General features: G+C 38.4%; 1 protein-coding gene across 2 annotated transcripts in view; it reads left to right on the forward strand.

Annotated features, from left to right (window-relative positions):
* The window catches only part of LOC127370511 (astrotactin-2-like), a 249,299-nt gene that overhangs the window by 60,091 nt on the left and 168,123 nt on the right, over positions 1-21,085 (forward strand). For both annotated transcript variants that reach the window (XM_051412637.1, XM_051412638.1), the window contains exon 3: positions 11,136-11,556. In XM_051412637.1, the coding sequence (XP_051268597.1) occupies positions 11,136-11,556 (421 nt within the window). The remainder of the gene's footprint in view (positions 1-11,135; positions 11,557-21,085) is intronic.

Here is a 21,085-nt window from a genome sequence, read left to right on the forward strand (position 1 = left end):
AATACCACACAATTGCTCCTGATGGTACAGCAAAAAAGAACAATCTGAGTAATCCTTGTAAGCCTCAAATATGGCCCTCCAAGCAAAATTGGAAAACAAAATGACTGTGTGTGTGTCCACCGTTATTTTCCCACATGCCTTTACAAGTATGCGCCATTGTCCACACTCTGATGCCCGTATCTTTACAAAAGCAAAAATCCATTCCCTGTCCCTTTCACTCTGCAGCCCTTCCTTTTTCTCAATCAAAGTCACCCCGAGGGCCTCATTGTCCAGGCCCTCTTATTGCCTTGTTATCAACAGCTGTAGCAAGCCTGTATTGGCCCCATGTGACACCACTGCAAATATTGGCATTACGTTTCTAATCACATTTCTTTCTCTGAAATGTCACTGAGGCGGGCATGTGTGCTTACAGTTGGCTTACACTGCCTCAATGTGAAGATATCATTTATCTCTTCTAAGCAAATGAAAGAGCTATAATGTATTGAGGGTGGGTGGGGTGGCGTTAGGCTGTGAGGGCATTGCAGTCTCTTCTTTTCCAGCAGCACTAATTTGCCACAGTAATGAGCAAGCAGCGGTGCATGGTCATCAGGCAATTATATTTGGTTACCATGCAAACAGTGAGCATCATGGGATGTCATTATACTGAGAAATATACCCAGGCTCCATTACAATGGGGGAAAAAAAAACAACAAATGCTAGCCATTAAATGCAGACCCCTTTTTTTCAACATTTGTGTGATTTTGAAATGCAAAGTTGCTTTCCTCAAGGGATGACCTCATGAGCAGCAAACTGATGCATTCAGTTAGCCATTTTTATTTGTTTTTCTCTATTCAGTTGCCTATGTTTTTTTTCGTTGCTGTTGTTTTTTGTACTATTTATGAAGTGTAATTACATCAAATGAAACTCATGGAAGGATTCCGTATGGTCTGCTCTGTAGTCGTTTTGTTTGTAATGTTCGAAAGATATTCACAGGCCATCATTAAAAAGAAAGAAAAACAAAATCGAAAAGCCTAATTTACCTTGAACTATATGCGTCGAGAAAACAAAACTGGGAGAATTAAAAACAAAGAAAACTGTTTTCGTTCATAGAGAAGGCCAAACAAATATACGTATGATGATATTCAAAATGCCTATTGGGTGGTATAATGGAAAATGTTTAACTGAATGTAGATTTTAGTAAATACTGATTTCTGTATCAGCCAGGCTGGCCACCGCTGCATGAGACATAATGAAGAGGCCCCATTTCTTCTATTGTGGAACAGAACCAATTTAATTACTGTCATGCTCTCAGAACTGTCACTGTTATTTTATAACAGTTACACATCAATATAAAGTACACAGTAGTAGAAACAGTTAGACTGCATACAGACATATTTAATTTTAGCTTGTTCATAACAATTCAATGTACAACAAAGCATAATGGCCATAACACCATTCACTTTGTACATGTGCAAAACAATGTCAGTTCATTCTGCCATGGGAAAGTGAAAAATGATGTGTCTGCTCCAAAATTGAATGGGTTCCTTCTCGCCCCATGCTATACCCTTTCACCAAATTTCATGAAAATCAAGCCAGCAGTTATTCTGTAATCCTACTAACAGACAAACAAACAAACCTGCAAATGAATACATAACCTCCATTGCGAAGGGTAACAAGGTGTTTGTAAGATGTTATAACATAAAATACAAGGCTGTAGGAAACAACATGCAAATGAGTATGGAAGCGTCTGATGTGTAGAAATCAACAAAAGGGCATGAAGTTAAGGCTGGGCGATATGGCTTGAAAATAAAATCTCCGATTTTTTCACACCAAACCCAATTTAAGATTTTAATCGATTTTTTTGTAGACTGTTTTTTAGCGGGTGTTTGTGGGCTGCAGTCATGTATATCTCGCAGAGAGCAACATTTCTGCCACTCAGCTGCATGCCTCTGCTTGAGGTGCTGGAATAAATTTGTCGTACTGCTACCTTTGGTTGCAACAGCTTTCAAACAAACTTTGCAGTGGGTCGTGGTTTGTTCGCTGTCGGACGCCACAAAACCAAACCAGTTCCAAACAACCGACGACGCTGTGCCTTTTTTGGGGACGAGCTCATCCTGGCTTGCTGCCATGGTGTTTATCTGTGGAGAGGCGGGGGGAGGGGTCAGCGCACTCTGACCTATGGGCGCCAGTGTTGTGGAAGTTCAAGAGAAAGCGATTTTAACTAAAAATAAATCGTGTTTAACTACAAATTCAAATTAATCGATAAAATCGATTTATCGCCCAGCCCTACATGAAGTGTTTACATTTTACAATCGAGGTTTGCAATTGCATTGCGGGTACACAGTGTATTACATTGTACATTTTGTGCTTTCTTTGTTGTGTGGCATGGTTAAATGAAGTTTACTTTCAGAACTCTACCTTTTCTTTAAAAAAATTAATTTGCTCTGCATGTATAAAGAACTCCCCTTTCATAGCTGAGAAGTCATTTATCTCTGTAATCTATGGTGTGGATGCAGACTTCATCCTCCTATAGAGGCCCTGAGCTTGGAGACCCTGAAACAGACTTATTGTTAGGCTGGCTGAGAGAAGAAAGTAGTGGGTGTAGGGCATGGGCCAAAGCTAGAAAAAGCCCTCTGAGTGAGGTATTGGGTGGGCGGGAGCACCACACTAGCAAATCAGCCCTAATTCTCTGTTATAATTCACAAGGCTAGGGCTCAAGACAGCATTATCTGCCCTCAAATCTTCCCTGTGTGGGATAGAGCATTGTGGCATGTAAAAGGGGAGGATAGAGAGGTGGAGTAATGAAGGGATAGGACTCAAGGCGATTGAAAAGGGGATGGGGAGTGGATGATGGAAACATGTATTAGTTCCCATGGCGAGAGGGACAAAATGGAAAGGTCGACCTGGCGCTTTCCAGTTAAGCTGTGGGAGATTTTCATTCAGTTTTCAATCACAGTGTAATCAGATTTTATGATTAGGTACGGGCTTTGGGTCAGTGTAATTTCTCCAGTGATTTACATAGCCAGGGCTGTGGACTTTTAAAATTATTTTCAGTTACTTCAGAATACATTATTTCACTTGCACCAAATAACTTTATCTTACCAACTGAGGTATTAAATTCATTTTTTTTTCATAGGCTTTTTAAAAACATGGTCCTTTTTTACATTGCATTTCCCAACAGCCGAACAAAACCTGTATTAACAAGAGCACAGTGTTGAGACAAAACCACCTACACACTCGTGCAGTATTGGAGAGGGGGCGACAAATAATTCTTGCTGAATGTAGATATTGTTATACATCCAAACTGCCACTAAGACAGTTAGTCATTGGATGAATGAATGAGACAGACAGCTGAAGATGTTTTCTACCTAAATTAAAACAGATTGAGTCAACATGTGTGCCAAAAATATTCCATTCTAACATCTTGTAAGACAGCTCATGTCATCCATCTGGCTACACTGTATCCGTGTTATGTGTCTGAAACTGTTATTTCTCCATGTGCCCAGGTAATGGACAGGCATGGTTTCTCCAAGGTGAATTAGCCAAGTGGAAACATTAACTAGAGAGCCAAGTCCTGTCATTCACGCTGCGACTTCTAGTTGGACAGAGAGAATGGAGAGCAGATGCTAGGGCACATGCCACTTTAACTCCCTGCTGGGAGAGAGTGATAGAAGAAACAGATACAACACTGTGAGGGGGGTAGGAAGTAAGAATGAGTGGGAGGTTGACAAATAAAAGATGGTGACAGAAAAAAAAAGTTGCAGAGAGAGGTAAAGAATGTTTTTTTTTCTTGAAGGTCTTTGCAATGAACACATAAATAAGCCATTAAAGGTGTGTTCATACATAAAGGCAGCCCAGTTATGTGACTGTGTGTACACCTGTGCTTGTATGCACGTGGCTGTGTTAGCTTGCACAATTGTCTAATGCTTCTACGTATGTCTGTGGCTTTTTGTGGTAATACATTTGCATCATCTGCTATTTATTTTTATTTTTTCTGCTTGTCTGACTGTCTGTTACCGTGCAACTATTTCACAATGACATTTTCTCTAAATGATACACAAAAGATTGCTAGTCCACTCTTCACTTGGAGCAGGAGGTGGATGGTTGCTAGGTGTACTGAGCCATGGCCTCCACTGTGCACAGATGGTGGCTAAACCACAGAGCATGTGTTGGATGTGTTGGCTTAGAGTTATGTTGTTTTCCTGCATAAAGCAGCTTATTAGGATCATAAGGGAGTCACAGTTGTGCCAAGAGTCCAGTTTTTCTTCATCTTGATGCTTCATCAAGAGCGAAGAGTGGATCGATATAATTGATCATCAAACTTCCTGACTGTAGAAGAGTTTGATGTGGTTTGAGGGTTTGATTGTCTTACACTTTCATCCATTAAGTGTATGCAATGTGTGCGGTTGCTTCTTTATAACCAGTTACCGATAGCCTACTCATTAGGGATGTTCCGGACAACTAATTCCACCCTTGATTAAACGGAAATTAAAATTTAGACTAGTGGACTATAGTCTAAAAGTAAGTCAACATTGAGAACAATTTAAAGACCCAAACCACACACACACACACACACACACACACACACACACACACACACACACACACACACACACACACACACACACACACACACACACACACACACACACACACACACACACACACACAAACAGGCTTCACAAGTTATTCTGTTCGATAACGCAGTATATTTTTTACATTATCTGCATTTAAATGTCAGTAAACACGTTGGGATACTACTGAAAAAGGAAACGGATAAGGAAAAGGATATAGACTATAACTTTATTCTGGACAACGCCATGTATGAGTAGGAAGAAAACAGAGATGTTGTTTGCGTTATTAGATAAGGAAAGTAATCACTCTTATTGTTAACTTCCACTTTTTATTTTATATTTTTTCCACTGCTTTCCACTAGCACACTATTCATGTGCATAAGGGACACACTATCTCGTACTAGTGAATAACCAGACACATGATTTCTTGTTTATCACATAATATTTTATACAATATGATGATATTCACTATTAATTTTGTTTTTGTTGACTTTGTGTTGCTCACTTTTGTCTTGAATACAAAATGCAGCAAAGCATCTGCCAAAACATCTGCTATTGTGGGCTCATTTTTTTTCTCTGAATGGGCCAAAGATAGGTGACACATCTGAGAGATCTGTGTTGACAGTGCTATTTCTGTCCTCAACAGAAGAAAAGCCATCAGAATCAGAGTCACATTGCAGAGATTAGATACAACGGCATAAATAAGAAGAAATAATATCACAACAAAAACAGACTGAAAATGTTGCTACATGTTTGCAAAATGTTGCTGAAGATTTACTTGGTCAAAAACAGGTTCTAATATGAAGACTTGTCATGAATTTAGGACTACATGTACAGTAACAAATATAAATTATTCTATGGGACTTCAATGCTCTGCTTGAAAAGAAGTAATATAAAAATGAATGTCATATTGTATTCATCATTTAAGAAAAAAAAGTTTAATACTGAACAGGAAATTGCATTGGAAATAGCTTATGCAAATAATCTAAGTTATATAAGTGAGTACAAACCTCAGGATCTATTATAACTCTCAAACAGATTGACAGCTGAAATTTAACATAGAATAATTTATTCTAGCAATTTATGGATTATTTTAAAGCCTAACAAACTCCTACCTGCTACTTCTTTCGTTAACACACACTGGGTTGTCTACAATAAATCAGTGTTTGAGTATCTTTAATTCACATTTCCTTGACCTCTTGACTCTCCACTACTTAAAGTTGTGAAATAACAAGGTATCTGTTGTATCCATGTAAACTGTCACAGTTGTGCAAGGGTAGTTCTGTATGTGATCATTATCACTCTGAGAATTGAAAGCAGCTCTGTGACTCAATGATTTTTCTCTACGGTGCCTATAGCTTCTTTTCATTTGCCTTGCATGTTTGTGAGCTGACCTTATGATAAATTTCAGGGTCTTAACTTTTTTGAGACAGTGAAATAAAAAATACATTTGCCATGTTCTAGTACTGTGTGTTCATTTTCTCTTCCTGTAAAATGTAAATATATTTTTTTCAGGCCCATCTTGAACTCGGAGGCGGTAACATGAATGTTAAACCCACCCATCATATAAAATCGCCTTTTGACCATTAGCTAGTGGGTGGCTAGCAGAGCATTATCTTAATACTGTAGGAGGTGTGTGTTTGGTAACAACTTTGTTAAGATGTCCAAAGAATGTAGTGTCTCATTGTTTCATTTCACCGTCATCCTCCTCCCTTGATCTGAAAGTAGTGAAGAGATCTCGAGTTTTGTATCGCTCCACAATCAGTATAATGCTGTATTCGCTAAACCAAGCCCACTATTGAGCGATCTAATACATCTGAACAAGGACGAAATTTTGATTTCAGAGGTGGGGGGGGCACAAGTATTTTTAATAAAACTTCAGTTCACTGTGTTTTCTAGTAGTTCTTCCAGTTTTCTATTGCTACTTTTAAGTTTACTGTTCCCCTTTTTGGTTTGACTGGTTGTAAAGCACGTAGCAAAACATTATCACCCAATTTTGTGTTTCCCCTTGTTAGTCAACTTCACTTCAACTCAGTACCACCAATTTTACACTTATTTTTGGAATATATGGTAAACAGACCTCATTTACATGGCAATACGGGTGTGCAAGCAAGATGGAGTGACAGCGGGGACGGCCAATCACACAAGAAACGGCAGAGCCAATCAAGGAGCTTGTGGGCGGTCTAAACTAAGGGAAACAGGCTTCAGTTTGAGCAGCCGTTTCCCGCTTGGTCCTAGTGCTTGACGTGTCTCTGTTTACTATAGCGTAACATTGATTTTGGACAGTAAAAAATCTTCAGGGGACCAAAACGGCCTTTTGAAAAAGTGCAGGGGACATGTCCCCTGTGTCCCCCACCAAATTACGTCCGTGCATCTGAAGGATTTGACTTAAATCACTCTTGTGTTTAACTGTTGCTCACTGTAGCTAACAATTTTTATTTTTATTTGTAAAACAAATGTTAGTTCCCTGTTAATTCCACTGCGTTTTCTGTCTAAACCAGCCATCTAAACAAATCCTGTGTATTGCTTTCATATAATGGTAGATATTTTAGTGTAATGTGTTTTGAATGTGGGAGAAAACTAAATTATTAGAGTGCATTTGTCTCATATTTGCTAATGTATGGTGGTATTGATTTTTTTTCTTTCTCATCCATCCCAAATACAGCATCAGAAGGTTTTATTTTTATGCTGGGCTTTATGAAATACAGAAACCACTAGAATAATGTAAAGTATTAGAATGAACATGCCCTGGTGGGAGGATGATTTGGTATTGATAAAAACTGTAAATCTCTCTTTTCTTATATAATTCATACTTTCATAGCTCTATCAATTTCAGATTCATTTTGAGGTTGTACACTCAACCCATATCATTCTTACTATCAGTGGTTGCTTTATATGCAGAAAAGTACAATCTTCTGTATTTTTAAGATGACTCATTAATTTAATTTAAAGGAATTTGCCAGTATTATGTCAGTTGAAAAAAGATTTGCGAAAGTGTTGAATAATTCAGCGCTTGTGTTTGTAGCCAAAATTCTGCAAGTCAATCTGCAAAAGAATGAGGATAAAAAGTAAGTGAGAAGGATGAAACCATAGCAAGCGAACCTGGCAGGGAATGATGAAAGGAAAGAGGCAACATGATCCTCAGAGGGGGGAATGGGAGGGTAAGAAATGAAAGGTAAAAAGCAGGGACAACAGGAAAAAGATGGGGAATTTACAGAAGGCTAATGGGAGAAGGGTGCAGAAAGGAGAACAAAAGGAAGGAGGAAAGATAAACATACAAGGTGATTCAGATGGGGAAAATGGAGCAATATTAGAAAAAAAGGAATGCAAAGTGAGAAAAATAATCAAACTGAAGTAAACCTATGCTACAGAAAAGAGTGGAATTATGGGGCTTCCAGCCACTCTCCTCCCCGTGAAGTCACTTAGGACTAAAGCAGCAGGGATTTGTAGGGTCTGAAGATGAACAGAAAACCCATTTTCCCTCATGGCTACATCTGCCACTGTGAATTTATACGGCTGTTGTACTGAAGAGTGGAAGACATATGTGATCAAACATGAAGGGGAATGGAGACTGAGAGACACAGAGTAATTGTGAGGGAGAGAGAACAAAAAGCAAGAACGGTGGGAAGTGCAGATGAAAACATTGTCAGACGATACGGGGGAGGAAATTTGAGTGAATCCTAAGGACACTGATGTGACAGAGACGGAGTCAAATTAACAGAGCTATGAAAAGACAAAAGCTGACATGTGGTATAGCTATTTTGTGTGAGTACTTGCACTTATAAAGCTTTTAGACTGTGACAGTGACAGTACTTGTGTACCAAGTGTGCGGTATTAAAATTCAAATGTAAGGAGACTAATTAAGGTTTTAAATGTCAAATATGTCTTACTAGTGCATTGTGTAATTCTAAAAGGTGCAATTATTTTAAATTTCTATGACAAATGGACAATTATTTTCTTTACTTTCCAGTGATGGTCAATTAATGTGTTGAGATAAATAAAGACCTCACTGATACACAAAAAATATTTCTGTCTTATGTTTTAGGCTGCCAGGAAGATTATTTTAAACTGAGATTTCAACCTTTTCATTGCAATTTTACATTACCATTTTTCAGTGGTGCTGCAGAGCCATACAATGTCACTCCATTATCACTCTGCTACTAAAATGAAACATAAGCCTTCATATGTTTTTGCTATTCTTCAGTGGGAATTAATGTAGAAGTTCAGGCCAAGGGGAGTTTGCGGGACTGCATTTCTGCAATGCTGCCATCCTATTGGAGATTAATGAACAAGTTTGTCCGTGGTACTAGTTCTCTCTCGCCTCTCTTCTCAGCACAGTGTGATTTATGGACACCCAGCAGTGCATGAGTTATAATTTCAAAGGGGTTTGTTTTTCCTCATGAAGATGGAATTTTAAATGTTGTGATGAATGAGCCCTTGTGGATTTTATTTATTATTCTGTCGTGATTTAGTTTGCGCGTGTGTGCATCTTAGTATGCATATAGTATACGTTCCCTGTGGTCATGCTCCTGTAGCTCACGTTTATGCACATATGCACATGTGTTTAATTTTGTGAATGTCACCAGATTTTTAAATATGTGCTTGCAAAAAGTGCTGATGCTGCATTTTCTGTCTGACATTACACATATATCACCTTTAGGTTGCCATGTCTTGCTGAATCAAATACTACATCCCACTTATTGAATGTCATTGTGAAAAATCAAAGAATAAGTCATGCCCTCCTGCTCTTTCCACCATTCTGTCTGTGCATATGGATTTGCTTTATCATGCAGCCACAGCATGTGTGGCAGGGTGTTTGATGTTTCTGTGATGGTGAGATATTGGATGAACCGCGGAGAAATGTGATGCTCCTCTGTGAATTTACAGCACCACTGTAAGGGCTTGGGGAAGAAAGGGAGGGCAAAACAGGCTAATGGGCCACTGGTGTGTGTGACTCTCTGAAGATAGGAGTCCAGATGCAGCATTGCTACAAAGAAAATTATTTCTGCCTGACTTCTGTATATATGTGCTGGAGAGATTATAAACATAGGGAATGGACACAATGACAGAAACACTTGCATCACTAGTAGCCGTGCAGTAAATTCATCATTTGTAAATCTTAATCTGTCAAATTATTGTTATAGGAGTGTTTATTCAACTCTATGGTAATTCTTGAGATTTTAGTTTATGATGTGTATGTCCATTTACATATGTGAATGTATGCAGGTGACTAGTCTAACTGCAGAAAGTGTAAGTAAGTGTAGCTAACAAAGTGCTGATTTTGAGCACTAAAAATCTGTAATATGCTGCACAGCAATTTCATTGTGTGTGTGTGTGTGTGTGTGTTTGTGAGTATTTGTGTGTGTGAAAGTTTGTGTCTGTATTCGTCCTCCTTTCTAATGATTTGCTAATATCATCATTGCTACAGGGATGCCCTGAGTTTAATTCTTCTTCTCTTTTTTCCTAAAAAAAAAAAAGTCCAGAATATTTATCATCCTCACCAGCTTGCGTCTCATTGAAGATCCTAGACAAAATATTGTAAACATTTTAATGAAATAAGCACTTTGAAGAAATGTTATGAATCATGATTCAGTAACATTTCTAAAGAAACTGGATTATATCATACAGCAGACCAGTTAGTATTTATCAAGCCCCTGGAATCTATGTGGGACACATGCTTGTTGGTTAGTTCCAGTTGGTGACTGACGTTTCTATACATGACTGATGAGGGCCAAGGTTGACAACTTTTAATTATTCTAATTTCGCTCACTCACGCGCGAAGATATTTTTCCACACAGTGTGATTTACACATATATATATGTATATATATATTTCTATTCTATATATATTGTGTTAGATATTGTAATCTGTCACAGTCTCAATGTAATTAAAGTCTCAAATTATGGGAACTGTATATCCAAAACTTGATTAGATAATTCCCCAAACAGAAGAAGACAATGATTAATGATAGGATGTATCATTATTTTTTTATTGTTGCAATATGAATGTATTTTCTGACCGTAATAAGGCTCAGAATGTCCCATCTACATGGTTCTTAAATCTCTGGAACATTAACACTCTCCTCTTTCCATTGATATGCATATACATTACAGTGGTGGTGGTGGGGGATCTTGTTTCAATTTTGTTGGAGATGGGGGCTCTATGATAATGAGTCTGATGGTGAGGTTATTATTTTTGAGCCATTTTTCTTTTTAAATGTCAAATAATTTGCTGTATGTTTTACACTGGCAAAACAAAACCTGGGCACAAATAATTTCATCTCATTGGACCCTCTTAGCTGCCTCACGTTGCTTTGAGAACTTACATATTGAAGTGCTGATTGCCAGACCTCTTCAATAGCTGGCAAATAGATATAATTGGCATTCGACCTATTATAACTGGCACTAGAGCGGTGATTGTAATTGTTATTGTTAGAGGTAAAGTACTTTTTCTATTATGTGTTGGTATTGTTGTGTACCACGTGACATATCGACATTACCACTTAAGTGCGAACATCAGAGTTATCGTCCTTGTGTGCTTCCCTAAAATTCTCGTTCTCTCTTTTTTCTTGACTATGTCCAGGGAGGCCTCATCGCCCTCCTCCTCCTAATTCTCCTCTTCACCCTCGTCCTGTATACCCGCCACCGATGGTGCAAGCGTCGCCGAATCCCCCAGAAGAGTGCCAGTACTGAGGCCACCCATGAGATCCACTACATTCCCTCAGTTCTGCTCGGACCCCAGGGCCGAGACAGCTACCGGGGGTCTCGGAGCACACATCAGCACGGAAGCTCTGTCATTGGTATGCCCATCCGCGAGACCCCAATTCTTGATGATTACGACTGTGATGAGGAGGACCCAGGCGGACACTCACTTAACTCCACGCCCAACCAGCTCCACAGCAAGATGAACGATGGGAAGGTCCAGGAGGACTATGGAGTTAACATCGGACACACAGACATAATGTGCAAGGACAACGAAATTAAGCACAATTTTGAAAAACGAGGTAGGTTGCTTGTCTAAATCCATTTCCCTGAAAAACAATTTAGTATAATAGCAATATGATCACTTTATGCATACAGTGGAGATTAATTATCTGATAGCTGCAAGATTAACAGCATGACGGTAGTTTTGGCTCTATCATTCAACTATGAGCCGCATACACTTGTCATCGAAAATCTGTTATTCTCAGTGGTAGTTGTCCGGCTCTTGCAAGCATGTTTTTTTTTTTTTTTTTACATCCGTGGAGGCTCTCAGTGCCAGCTCCCCAGATGGACCAGCCTGGACAGTTCACTTTGGCTCTGGCCAGCCCACCCATGTTCTTGATAGCACAGCATGTACTGCTTACATTTTGTCAAAAATAGGCAGTTTTGCATGACTAACGTCATACTTCCCACTGGTAATAAGATAAGAATCCTGTCTTCCGTGAGTCATATTATTAAGTAAAGGGTTCATTTTCAAAAACAGATATATATGTTTTGATTATTTTCCATAAAACCTGTTTTTGTGTTTTGTGCAGTGAAATGAATATCGGTCAAACTGGAGTTGGTTTATTCATTTTAAGAATGTCTGTTTTTGCAAATGAACTCTATGAACTGTATTTACTTCTCAACAACAGTGAGACCACACTCTTTCAGACCCACTGCCCCTTCTCGGTTAACATAACCATCGACTCTGTGTGTCAAACTGTAATATAAGGCTGTGTCACGTAACTAATGTAATGTGTAAAGGTCAAGTGACAGAGGCCATCAGTCTGGTCGATTTAGATGCTGAGGCGTGTCAGTGGGTGGCCTGTTGACCCTTACTAAACATAGTCAGGGGTCTGCACTTCAAGCAAGGGGAAAAAAAATCTTGCCATAAGTGACACTTTAAAATTGTCTGCTGTAGAGATTTTTAAAGTTAACCAAACGTTATAATCTCAGACAATGTAGCATTTGTTGATATCTTGTTGAACCTGGGGTGCTCCTCTGCAAAGTTTGACTTAAATAATTAAAGGGTGCTGACTGAGTTGGAGGGTGCCCTGGTTATTCATGTCATACTGAATTATGCATAGATGGAGTTTGTGGAAATGTCCTCTTGCTCCCAAAGTATTTATCACTCTGCATGCATTCACACCAGCTGTTTGCAGCTGACTGTGTGATTACTTACTTAAAATATAAGTTTTTAGAAGTTTTAAGTTAACATTATGTATATTATATTGCCTTAAGAACATTGCAGATCCATGTTTGAGATAATAAAACAAATTCTTTATTTATAACTTTGAAATCTGATTAAGGTTTTTTATTTTACATTAACCAGTTATATGAATAAAGGATGAAAATTGGAAATGTGTTACATTCCATAGCCAAATAGTCCCTGTAGCTAATGGTCAAAGAAAAAAAAAAACGTAAGACTTAAATATATTATGTTCAACCATAAGAATCGCCTTCGTTTGCCTCTCCCTGAATTCCTTGGATTTTCTCACTTCAACATGCAAACAGATTCACTCCCGGGACAAGTAACATGAGTAATCACTACAAATTTCATGACCTGCCTTATGCTCTCACGGGTGAATTATCTTCTCAGCTGCAAAAAATGAAAGTGTTTTAACTTACCAAAAATGAGATTCTTTTTTGTCTCCCATTATAATTTGATCATTCTTATATTTATCGGTCCAGTGATGTATTTTCTGCTGACCTGCTGTTTCATCCATCATTTAACACAAACACATTACTTTCAGAGTCCTTACCCCAGTGTTGAAATACTGTCTCATATAAAGCAACCCCTACTTAAAAAGGAAACAGAAAATTATGCAATAAGGTGAATTGGTAGAGACTAATTTCTGCTCTGTTCCCAAGTGGGAAGGCAGAATGCTGGGATTAGACATTGGGAATAGAGAAGTGAGGCAGAGGGCAGAGAGGTCAATGCTCTTACTGTGACCGCCTCTCCACTGAGCTAATCACCAAATGATTCCATTATTACTTGGGAACAAAAAGGTGACAGTTATCCCCAATTGCCCAGAGAAGAGCAGTAAGACAACACAAACACATAAATCAACTACATAATTGCAGTAGCCGCAGTGAATGGACCACTAAATGTACTTTTACTAATGTTGAAACATGTATAAAGATTAATCTAGAGTGACACCATGTGTAACATAAAATAGATTAAGGGTATGATTTGGTAGTTTATCCCTAATGTGCGAGTGGGAGAAATGACAAATTTATTCTATGCTGCACACCATGTTTCAGTTTAGTAGTTTTGATTCATATTGAGTATATTGAGTCATAAAATAATGCTTTGATCCTGCCATGAATTACACATATGATCTGAGGCAATTTACAAGATAATTTTGCTAGTAAAGAAAGTTGCATTTTGTCGTAAAACTGTTAAAGAGTGACACTGTGGAAAGAATTAGAAAGACTACACACCTAAAAGTGGCCTCAGTGATGGCACAGCTTTCTCTCTCCACAAGCTACTCAGATTTGCTGAGAAAAAATGGGTCCAGCTCTTGCTTTCAGTTCCTAGCTGATAAATGGACCCGAGAGTCACTGGATAAAACACATCAAGTAAGAAAACACAGATAATGTGGCGGCCATATTGATGTTGGTGACGTATTTGCTGTAAGACGAGAGATATAGTTTACATCTGAGTGGCTTCACACAAATCTAAATGGCACGTCAACAAACTGTGACTTTCTTGACTTGCAAAATTATCTTATAAATTGCCAAAACATCATTATGTAATTCATGGCACAATTCAAATGGATCAAAACATTGTGTCTTTTTTCCAAAATAAGGTCCATGGGGGACACCAGAAGTGGAGGTACTTCACCTCTCTGCTCAATATCTAACACACCAAACATTTATTTATTTTTAAGCAGTTTGAGCTACAGTAGCTCGTCTGTTGGATCACCACACGGGGCAGCCTTTGCTCCCCACGTGCATCAATTAGCCTTGGCTGTCTATGACCTCCAGTTCACCGCTATTCCTTCCTTGGGCCACTTTTGATACGTACTGACCACTGCAGACCGGGAACAAGAGCTCCAGTTTTGGAGTTGCTCTTACCCAGTCATCTAGCCATCCCAATTTGGCCCTTGTCAAAGTCCCTCAAATCCTTACGCTTGCCCATTTTTCCAGCTTCTAACACATCAACTTTAAGGACAAAATATTCACTTGCTGCCTAATATATCCCACAAACTGAAAGGTGCCACCATAACGAGATAGTCAGTGTTATACACTTCACCTGTCGGTGGTCACAATGTTATGGCTGATCAGTGTTTGGTTTGGTAGAAAAAGACAGTTGTGTGACATATGGAAAGCTAAAGCTGCAGCTCTATTTCTGAATATTTTAAGAATTATTTTGGAGGTCAAATTGTATGTGATCTGGGCAATATGAAGTCCATTGCTGGGTATTACACCAGGCCTCTTACTTTGTATAAAATTGGATAATTTATGTGACAAATATTTTTCATGATTTTTTTATATTTTTTTAAATACAGTTCTTGACACATTCTTTTTTATCAGTCTCATAAACAATCTGGCATTTTCAAAAACATAGCACACAAACCATTTAATTTGATGCCACTGCCTCCCCATCTGTACTCTGCATAAAGCGCCGACATTTGAATACAAGGACGATTAACTCCTGTCCCACCTGTTCTATGTTGCTTGGCAAAAGTCTCCAAATACCAGTCATCCTTTATCTGTCTGTCCTTGCTGACAGATAACCCCATTCAACTGAACTCAGTATTGTTATCCCCAGGGATTATGGCTATGCCTCACAGGGTTGTGCATGGCATTGGCTTTTGTTACTCAGACAACCAAACAAATGAGGCCTGTCAATTTCATTATTCAGCAAGATTCCCACAGTTTTGGGAATGTATTGGGCAGCATGGCCAGAGTAAATCAGGAGCAGTAAAACCTTGTTCTGTGAGGAGCAATCTGGGACCAGTTATCATCACAACTAGCTCTCCTTCTCGGTTTACAGTATACAGCAGCAAGCTGCATCTTCCACTGCTAACCTTCATGTGTAGCCTGTGCCGTTAGAAGGGCAAATTATACATATCATCCGCTTGGAGTCATACAGTTCAAATGTAGCTGTGAGATACAGATAGTTATTTAGTTACATCTCAAGAGCTCTTAAAAAGAGGTCTTTGGGTCTTATAACCATTTACAGGTCTGTGCAACTACTACGTCTTGGCTGGTCCTCACAATAATAATCAAACCATCCAATTCCCACGCAGAATGATTCTCATTGGCCCTGTCTATGTCAGACTTTTAGGCGAGATGAGCAGCACATTGCATTTAGCTGCTTGAGTTCATCTGTGACTACTGACAATAATGCTTTTCTTCTCCTGCTGACATTAGTGTTTCTCACTCATTTTACAAGAACCAATAGAGACGGCAGAATTCAAGGTCACATTATCCCTGATTGAATGCACTACCTCAAAAGAGCAAAATCAACTTAAAGCTCTATGCTAGTGGTTCCCAACCTTTTTCCTTAAGGTGGCCCTTTTTCTTTTACTGAGTAAACAACCCCATACCTAACTGCCATATATGTTGGTATAATTATGGATATTTCATATTATATTCAGTGCATAGCAATAATAGTACAAAACAATGGATATACTGTACAATTAACCCAAATGGTGAATGAAATAACTTCAGGAAGTTTATGTCAGTGATTATTTCCTGTGGATAATGCTTGACAGATTAGTTTTTTCTGAACTATTTTATACAGCCCTCTGTCTGTATTATGTTTTTTTTATTTATTTATGTATATTTTGGCTCCTTTTTTGACACATTCAGTTTTTCTTCTCCCTGATGTTTGGCCATTGTTCTATTATTTCTTTGGCTGTTTTAACTATATACAAGTCCAAGGTTTGTCTATATACAGTAACAGTACATAGACGGCTTTTTATCAGAGAGTGAAGGCTCTTTAAATATTCCTTGTGTTTAGGTTTTCACTGTGCCCTTTTTTGTTGTTTTTTTAAATCATTGAAAAGCTGAGATATCTCCAGTGCTGGGTGTAACGCATTACAAAGCAAGTGTAATCACTTTACATTTGTGTGTAATGCATTACTGTTCTTAAATCCAATTATTACATTAAGGGCTCTAATAGTTGACTAAACTGTAAGTCGATGAGAAGAGTCTCAGTCGATGCACTTTTCCTTAGCCAGATAGTTGCAGAAAAATAAAAAAAACATCAAACAGGTTGTCTGCGCCTTGTCACCGGCCCGAAAGGGATTGTTACAACACAGAACTTTTCTCTTGTAACATTGCTGAACTACTAGCTGCTGCCACTAGCTAGTTAGAGGTCCTATTAGCTGACTGTTCTCGGACTGCAAGCTTGAGGTACCGGGGGAGGTTTGTTTACACTACTGGCATAGGCCAGAATGAGCAGTAGAGCCAGAGTGGGCTAAGCAGGCAATGGAGCAGGGCTCAGCAGCCTCCCAGTGACCATGGCCGGGACCAAAAATAGCCTCAGACGCCATCGGAGGCCAGGTGATTTACAGCAGCACCGACCAGGACTAGACTTGGCAGGTCGCTCAAATATTGCCTGAGTGACTATCTTGCTTTTAAAGAGGAGGATACAACTTCCTTCAACTCCGACTTTGCAGTCTTGTGCTGACTCTGAGGACGAACAGGTTGTCTGACAAACTATTTGAGAGACTCCTCCTCATGAGGTATAAACACTGATTTTGTGATAAATAAGCTAGACTGGTAAAGTAATGAAATGATAAATAAATAAAATGAGTAAAGTAATGCATTATTTAAATAAAAGACGTTATTTATAATGCATAACTTTTTTGGGTAATGACCCGAACACTGGTGATGTTTTACACCACTTAAAATCAAGGAGGCCCTGCAACCCCCCTTGAAGCTTTTGTGACCCCCAAGTTGGGAACTAGTGCTCTATGCAATACCTTAGCACAGTATTAGCCCCATGGACAGAAGGTAATTGCAGTCTGTTGCACTTTCCTTCAAGTTATAAGTGTTACAATTATTTAAAAGTTGGCTGGTCAGAGCTTTGCGTACCAGGGATGTTATGTTATATTTAAAAAAATGTATCTACAAGCATAGTACTGTAGTTTAAGAAAAAATCTTGGTCATGAAATTAAAGTTTCTGATATAGTTAAGCATTTTAATATCCCAAAAGGCTTTCCTGTTTGCCTCTTATTCCTCTCAGTAAAATTATGTTGTTTGTAAAGACTGCTGAATGCAATTACAGGGTATTTATTTGACACTGTAAACACAGAAAAAGCCTTTTGGCACCACATGTAACCCACTGAGAATCTGCTCAAAAATACATAGATTTTACAACTTTTGAGGGAGTAAATATATAACTAAATATTCCTTAAAAATAAACAAAGGAGAGACATGGAGTTTGACAAAGACGCCTTGTTAATACAGTGGATTTTTAAATGTCTTCCCCTCTTGAGGAGCCACTCCACATAAGCTGAACAAAAAGCACGCATGTCCCTCCTGACTCCAAGAACAACAGTGAATCTACATGTTGTTTGTTTATTTTTTCTGTTATCTACAACTAAAACACAGGGTAGGGAACAATTGGGAAAATACTAAAATGTTTGCCACAATCAGTATATAAAAAAACGTAACCAGAGCAAATATTTAGCCAGCGATCGTTAACCCTGATTTATTATGCCATGATGTATTATTAAGAACAAGGTCATGGCAGGGATGGATCTTCCACTCAAGTAGCTCTATGTGGTTTTGCATGGGGGGAAACCTGGCCAAAAATGTTAGACTTCTTTAGAATGGTAATCATCTCTACTGTGTTACTGCCTAAAATATTTTGTTACTGGAGGTTTACTCACAAGAGAAATTAAGTAGCAGTCAAGGAAAAAAAAGGGATTGTTTTATCACCCACAAGACCACTGTCATTACCAAGCTTATCAAGTGTTTACTGAGCTCTAATTGAACTCAAGACCGGAGAGTAATAATCCAGTGTCAAGCTTCAGATCGCTAATGTGACATCATTGATGAGAAATGGCTGCCAGCTTGGCACACTCAAGCTAGCTCAGGGTAATGTTTTGATTAATACTGAATCAGGCTTGTCATCCTCCACCATGATAAATAGATGGGAGTTAATTACAAAGACCTCCCATTTTTCCCTTTTCCCTATCTACAGAGTATTGAGGTTGTGTGTTGTCAATGAGGGCAATTTAGTTAGATGATTAAGATGATTTAAAGATACACATGGAAAACACATGTGCGAGTGTGCACAGCCATCACTGCATGATAAAGATAAAGCATGTAGGCTGTATGTTAGAAAGATTTTCTAAGATAATGTGAGGCAATAAATCCAATACATGTGGACTGATTTGGCATTTATTAAGCAGTGCATCATAAAATTCTAGTCTTTTTTGCCCACTCCAGTGTGAAAACAGCCAGTGTCAGTTTCATCAATCATATAGCTTCTGCAATCTCAAGTGCATTGTGTTTGTCAGAAAGTTTCATAGGAGCACAAAATAATATTATTTACAACAGAAAATATGAGAATAAAATAAGGGAGAAAAAATAACTACTCCAGGTATCGTTCAAAACTTGCTTAGAAACAAAGCCTTAACAATGATCCAAAAGCAGGCCTTTGTCAAAGACACACAGGCATAAAAAACAAGACATGCAGGTTGAAATGGGTTTGTAAGCACCATGGCCACACCAGATCAATATATGTGGGTCGATTGCATGCCAACTCATGAGCCATCTTTATGAGGCTGTTTTGAAATGTGGTTTGGGCTGCTCACCCACATGTATTGGTCAATATCAATGTTTCTGTGCTCCCAGTATTTCAAAGCCTCTGGCTCATTAAAGTTATTATGCTACTTATTCAAACAGTTCACATAGACAGTGTCTTTGAAGGCTTGAATGCAGTTAATTGAGGGAAGAAAACAGAAAAAAACTAAAGGAGAAAAGTAGAACATTTAATAAAAATAGACTAATAGGCATCACAACTTCATGATTGGACCCATAAATAGTCCGTTGTGTCTCTATGTAATTATAACTAAAACAAAGGAATGAAAAGCGAACAAAGATCTTTGTATTTACAGGTGATATTAATTGATTACAACAGTTAAGCTATGATAAATATAATACAATGTACATATCTGAATATATGCACACCTTAAATTAAGTGTAAAACACAGCCTCTGTCCAAGCCATGCCATCATTTTTTAGGTTGTTCAGAGGAGAATGAATAACTGCAGCTGTTCATATCAGCCTGCCTTTGGTCAATATGCAATTGTAGGAAAAAATCCTGTTGCTTGCAGCATATTAAATTAACTGGATTGTTTCTGGGTGTGATGAATTATCTCGGTGTGTGATAAATTGGCACCCTATCATAATTATATTTGCATAATGTCTTTTCTGCTTCATTTCCACTTCTACATGTACCGGAAATTTCCAAGTAACACTGTAGCCAAGATCTGGAAATAATTAATATTTTTTGTTGTCTTTGGGATCTGTCAAACGTTAAACATAGTTTTACCATGAAGACATTCATCACTGTCTCATTGCACAATTACTGTATAAAACTTGGAAGTGTCATTAATAATCATAAAAAGAAAACCACAATCTGACAGCAATTAATAAAATAAGTCAGATATTTTATCATAAGCCATCCTAGGTCAGTTTTGGTGTACCCTGTGCTTTTTAACAGTAGGTTGAATTCTGGCCATATGCACACATTAGTACTTGCAATCTTTTGAATCTGTTTTATTCAAGAAATTGCATAGAATATGATTTTTACTTTATATCTTTAGCTGTACATTTCCCTAAGTTTTCAAGCATTAGCTGAAAACAAAGCATATGTAGATTTTAAAAAAGCCTAACATTATATATTAAGTGATGAAAAATGCCTCACCACTTCTCCAGTCTTTACAGTTGATGTCAGAAGTCAAGAGAAATCAAAGGATCCCTCCCAAAAAGGCCCAGCAGACAGAATGGAGATGGGTGCCATTGAAGTATGCTGTAGAGGATAGATCACCTTTACTGTGTTTTGACCCAAACTGCTATGCTACAAATCACGTAAAGGCCTGCCCTTCAAAAGGGTGCGAGTTAAAAACTCTGATGAGGGATCAATACAGGGAACCACCTCTTACCACTCACACATGATTAATAGACTAGTAGAGCATTCCAATAAAACACTGAACAATTTTGCTTCGTAAATGTGAAAGAAATGGGACAAATCCCTGCCATTCTTTATAGTTGCATACGCAGAGGTTTCCCAGAGCTCAGCTCGATTTGTCTCATTTGCGCTGAACCCATTAGGTCAGAGGCCCCCACTTCTGTGTGTGAGGGTGAATCACCTGTGATTATAATGAATTTCATACGCTGTCTTGACTCACTGAAGAATAGGACAACAATTTTGGTGCTGACTGTGGGTAAGAAGCTCATGAAAGCTACCACCATGGCTAAAGAACATCTGCTAAGGTCTCAGCCCAAGTTGTGTGAATCTGGAACTAGGAGGCATAGCTGGGAGCTTTGTGAGTAAGTCTGGATACTTTTGGCTGTGTCTGGTAGAACAAAAAAAGG

Source organism: Dicentrarchus labrax, unplaced genomic scaffold (genome assembly GCF_905237075.1).
Source record: "Dicentrarchus labrax unplaced genomic scaffold, dlabrax2021, whole genome shotgun sequence".
Classification (NCBI taxonomy): Eukaryota; Metazoa; Chordata; class Actinopteri; family Moronidae; genus Dicentrarchus; species Dicentrarchus labrax.